Source organism: Scylla paramamosain, chromosome 37 (genome assembly GCF_035594125.1).
Source record: "Scylla paramamosain isolate STU-SP2022 chromosome 37, ASM3559412v1, whole genome shotgun sequence".
In the NCBI taxonomy this organism is placed as follows: domain Eukaryota; kingdom Metazoa; phylum Arthropoda; class Malacostraca; order Decapoda; family Portunidae; genus Scylla; species Scylla paramamosain.
In genome coordinates, this window is record NC_087187.1 from 2,955,001 (window position 1) to 2,960,482 (window position 5,482).

General features: G+C 38.7%; 1 protein-coding gene across 1 annotated transcript in view; it reads left to right on the plus strand.

The window, feature by feature from the left end:
- LOC135091355 (carbonic anhydrase 2-like) overlaps nt 1–2,950 on the plus strand; it is a 22,457-nt gene extending 19,507 nt beyond the window's left edge. The window contains 5 exon segments of the mRNA XM_063988921.1: nt 1–64; nt 503–535; nt 537–618; nt 1,376–1,496; nt 2,065–2,950. The exon segment at nt 1–64 is cut by the window's left edge and continues 5 nt beyond it. Of these exon segments, the coding sequence (XP_063844991.1) occupies nt 1–64; nt 503–535; nt 537–618; nt 1,376–1,496; nt 2,065–2,203 (439 nt within the window). The 3' untranslated portion in view covers nt 2,204–2,950.
- Nucleotides 2,951–5,482: the final 2,532 nt, after the last annotated feature.

The following is a 5,482-nucleotide window of genomic DNA, read 5'->3' on the forward strand; positions in this document are numbered from 1 at the left end:
TTCAAGCTTTGCCGAGGCCGCCGCAACTGAGGGTGGCCTGGCCGTGCTGGGAATGTTCCTGGCGGTGAGTATTTAATGGCTGTCTGTCTGTTTGGCTGTCTGGATGGATAGCTGAGTGTTTGTTTGGCTATTTGTTTGTCTGTCTGTCTGTTTGTCTATCAGTCTATATGTTTGCATGTGTGTGTGTGTCTGTGTGTGTATTTATCCATCTATCTGTTTGTTTGTCTGTTTGTGTGCCTGTTTGTCTCTATCTTTCTGTCTGCCTATCTGTCTGCTTGTATCTATCTGTCTGTCTATCTCTCTATCTCTGTCTGTTTATCTGTCTATCTATCTATCTATCCGTCTATTTATCCATCTATATATCTGTCTGTCTGTCAGTTTCCCTGTCTGTCTGTCTATTTATCTTCCTATTTATCAATTTATCTGTCTGTCTTCCTACCTGTCTGTCAATATATTACTCTTCCTGTCAGTCTATCAATCCATCTCTCTCTCCCTTCGTCAGGTTGGACAGGAGCACCCAGAGATGTCGAAGATCTGTTAGCCTGCTTCCCTTCATCAGCCACAAGGGCCAGGCCATCACCGTGACCGACACTGTGCACCCTGAGACCTTCCTACCCAGTGAGTGATCCGGGGCAGGGTGGGACTTGGGCTGGGTTGGGTTAAGTTAGGTTTGGTTAGGTTAGGTTAGGTTAGGTTTGGTTAGGTTTGGTTAGGTTAGGTTAGGTTTGGTTAGGTTAAGTTAGGTTTGGTTTGGTTAAGTTAGGTTTGGTTAGGTTAGGTTTGGTTAGGTTAGGTTGGGTTTGGTTAGGTTAGGTTGGGTTTGATTAGGTTTGGTGAGGTTTGGTTAGGTTAAGTTAGGTTTGGTTAGGTTAGGTTAAGTTAGGTTTGGTTAGGTTAGGTTTGGTTAGGTTGGGTTGGGTTAGGTTAGGTTTGGTTAGGTTAAGTTAGGTTTGGTTAGGTTAAGTTAGGTTTTGGTTAAGTTAGGTTTGGTTAGGTTGGGTTTGGTTAGGTTAAATTGGGTTGGTTAGTAAGTTAGGCAAGGTTAAGTTAGGTTAGGTGAGGTTTGGCTTAGTTACGTTAGGTTAGTTAAGATTCGTATTCTTAGTCGCCTTGTTCACAGATCGGGACTGTTTTCAAAGGCCACTCGTGTGATGCTACCCCACATAACAACAGCAACACTAGAAAAACCACAAGAACTCCCCTTAAGAGCGTATCTCCTGTTAACACTGTAGCAACCTTGTTAATCTGCCACTAGAACCTTAAAAACACCTTTAGAAACCCGTGTAACTTCAACTAGAGCCTTTGGAAAGTAGTGGAGGTAGCAGGAAGGAAGAGCGAGGTGTCTATTAATGTCCCCCCTTTCTCGTGTCCACAGAAAACGGGTCATACTACACTTACAGCGGCTCTCTCACCACGCCTCCTTGCTACGAGTCTGTAACGTGGATTGTATTTGAGCAGCCCATCCAGGTGTCTGAGGCCCAGCTGGACGCCTTCAGGTGAGAGAGAGAGAGAGAGAGAGAGAGAGAGAGAGAGAGAGAGAGAGAGAGAGTATTGTCGTTGTTGTTCCTTAATTCTGCTTGTTTTAATTTTTTTTTTTTTCCTTTCTCTCTCTCTTTTTCTTTTATGTCAATATTGTGTTTGTTTATTTGTGTGTTGGTGTCGTCATCATAATATCTGTCTGTCCTGTCTATCTGTCTGTCTGTCTGTTTATCTGTTTATCTATCTATCTATCTGTCTACATCACTCAATTTATCTCTATTATTTCAACCTCTATCTGTTTCTCTTTATATATATCCATCGATCTATGTGTTTATTTACTTATTTATCTATCTATCTATCTATCTATCTATCTATCTATGTAAACTAGCTTAACCTAACTCTAACTACCTTCACACCCACTAACTCATCCACCCCCCTATCCACCCATTACCCCCCCATCCACCACTCAACCCCCCTACCCCCCTTCTACTTTCCCTCCCCACCTATCACTCCTACCGATTTTCAACCCATTAATCACCTCTTCTCCCTCACCTCCCTCACTGACCCTCCCTTTCACCCCTTCAGGAGACTCAAGTCGTACCACCCCTGTGAGGACTGCCCCCAGGACGAGCTGCAGGGCGCCCTCGTGGAGAACTACCGCCCGCCATGCCCCCTGTGTGATCGGGTTGTCAGGAAGTTTAGCGACAAGCTGGAGGAAGAGTAAAAGAGGAGGAAGAGGAGGAGGAAGAGACACCAGGCAGGGATAGGAGGAGGAGGAGGAGGAGGAGGAGGAGGAGGAGGAGGACGGTTTGTTATCTTATGGTTATGTAACAGAAATATATAGGAAATAATGAAAGAAGAAAGGAAGAATGAGAAATAGAAAATAGTGAAAGAGGAAAGGAAGAATGAAGCAAAACTATAAAAAGAAGAAAGAAGAGAAAAGAAAAAAAAAAAGAATATAGAAACAAAGAGAACACAGAATAAAAAAAAACAAGTGAAAAAGGAGGAAAAAATAGAGGGAAGAGAAAAAAGAAAACGACTAAACGAATGAAGGAGAGAAGGAGAGAAGGAGAGGAGAGAAAAAAAAAATCTATATTCATCAGGCAGAAGGAGAGAAATGTTGTTTGTGTATATGCCCGGAGAGAAGGATGGAGGGATGGAGGAAAGATACCTTGTCATTCCCTCCATGCCCCCCTCCCTCCCTCCTCCTTCCTCCCTCCCTCCCTCCTGCCTACGTCAAACTCTCTCCCTGTTTGCGTTGTTGTTGTTGTTGTTTGGCGATGTTTGTTACCGTTGTGTGTGTGTGTGTGTGTGTGTGTGTGTGTGTGTGTGTGTGTGTGTGTGTGTGTGTGTGTGTGTTAGCAAGAGTAATAATCAAAATATTAAATAATGCTAATAATGTTATTTTCGGAAAAGAAAGTGATGAAGAAGGAAGTTAGAGAGAAAAGACGAAAGAGGAAGAAAAGAAAAAGAAGAAGAAGAAGAAGAAGAAGAAGAAGAAGAACACTAAAGAAAAGAATGGGAAAAAAAAAACAAGACAAGAAAACTATAAAGAAAAAATAAGAGGCAGAAAAATAAAAACACGAAAAAGACAAAGAAGAAGAAGAAGAAGAAGAAGAAGAAGAAGAAGAAGAAGAAAACAACAAACTAAGAAAACAACAACAAACAAGAAAAAAAATATATAAAAAGAAGGAAAGAAGCAAAAAATAACAAAATAACAAAACAAACAAAAGGAGAAATCGAAACAAGAAAAGAAAAATAAACAAGAAAAAAAGAACAAGATGAAGACAACAGACGAATCGTAATAGACAGTAAGAGTGATTTAGTTAAAGACAATCAGGTAGAAGGCTTACCTGTTGGAAGGAAGCTGCTATACCTGTAGGATGTACCTTAATTAGTGCTTCCGTAGCCCGCACACCTGCCACCACACCTGTGAAGATGCCACCACACCTCAGTTAATTAAGTCAGGTAGTGTCAAAGGTGATCATGTGTTAGCTACTTGTTGTATACCTGTCTTCCCGTGTGTGTGTGTGTGTGTGTGTGTGTGTGTGTGTGTGTGTGTGTGTGTGTGTGTGTGTGTGTGTAGCATCAAACCAAACACTTGCATCGATTTATCTATTGTTTATTGAAGAAAACGTGAAAAAACAGATCTTTTCTTTATTATTTTTTTTATTTTGTTTTTTAGTCAGGAATTTTATGTATTGCGTTCAGAAATGCGTGAAAACCAACACTTTTCTTTTTTGTGTGTGTGTTTTTTTTTTGTCTCGTATCAGAAAATTGAAAAAGAAAAGCAGTATATTTATCCATCAACTTCATAGTTTATACAAAAAAAAAAAAAAAAAATGAAAACCAAACATTTCTGCACCAATAATTTCATGACTCGTGTTAAAAGAAATGAAACAATACGAAAAGCCTTGACAGTTTCGTGACACGTTTGAAAATGCGCGAGAAATGAAAAAAAAATTATCACTTTCATCAAGAACTTCACGGCTCATTGAAAAAGAGAGAGAAAAAAGAAACTTGAGAACGAGACTTTTTCCAGGAACTTCACTACAAACCAAACCAAACAAAACCTGAAAACAACACTTTCCTTCCAGAAACTTCACCACAAACAAAGCAAAGAAAACATTAATAATTCAATAATTCAAAGACAAACAAAAAAAAAACAAACAAACAAACAAACAAACAACATTTACCAAACTAGAGTAACAAATTCATTCTTAAATTCAAATCATACAATCAGACCTTCACCATCACAGTAATAAGTAACACCAAATAATTAGCATCACAGCAATAACACCCAATAATTAGCACAGGTAACACCAACAGTTATCACCACAAGCAAGACGAAGAATAACTATTTATAGCACAGGTAACAAAACACACAATTATTAGTATAGGTAACAAAAAACACAATTAATATTAGCATAGGTAAGAATAATTAGCACAGGTAACACAAAGGATAAGTAGCACAGGTAACACAGAAAACACATCATTATTAGCACAGGTGAGATGAAAAATAAATAATAATTAGTACAGACAATTATAATTACAGGTAACAGACAATTCACAGGAAAAGAGACAATTAGCGTAACTTCCTGTGCCACTTAGCAGATGAAGGGAGAGAGAGATACCGTTTGATAAAAGGAAAATTACGAAGGTTGATAATTCTATGCATATTTATCAAGCTTATTATTATTATTGTGGAGGTGTCTTGTTGAATAATGATAATAATGATGATAATAATAGTTGCAGTTGATTTAGTTATTAGTCATAGTGTAATAGTGATAGTGTAGTCAAGTACTCCTTAAGCCTCGGGACATAGTGCAGTCTGTCTGTCTGTCTGTCTGTCTGTCTGTCTGTCTGTGTGGGTGTGTCTGTGATAATCATAAACCATACCAAGCTTCCAGGAATGATGATAATGATGATGATAAACGAAGCTTTCTGTTTTGTTTTGTTTTTGTTTTTTTCTTTCTATACTTTACGAAAAAAAAAATGAACCCACAAACTGTTGACTCGTATCGCCGCATCAGACTTGTTAAATCTCGTCAAAACGTTTGTTCCTGTTAAACTCAAAACGAAACGGAAAAAAAATACAAAAAATCTGATCAACAAATATATATATATATATATACATATGTACAGAAATTACGTATAGAGGAAATTAAACCATACATGATAATAAAATATAAACTGAACATAATGTACAGAAACCAGGTGTAAAAAAACATATATTTTTCATAATGATTCGTTCAGGAGTCAGCCAGGTGGAGGTGAGGCACAGGTAATAGCAGGTGAGGGTGACTGGCAGGTGTGAGCTTAGCGTAAGTAGGTGATTTTACTGCTGCACACACACCTGCTCTCTCTCTCTCACCTGTCCTGCCTCTCACCTCTCCCTCTGTCTCTCTCCCATCGAATGTCTGTTTGTGTGTACGTTCGTATGTGTGTATAAAGGATAGCCCGTGTATGTTTGTTTGACTTTCCTGCTTTTTAAATTATTATT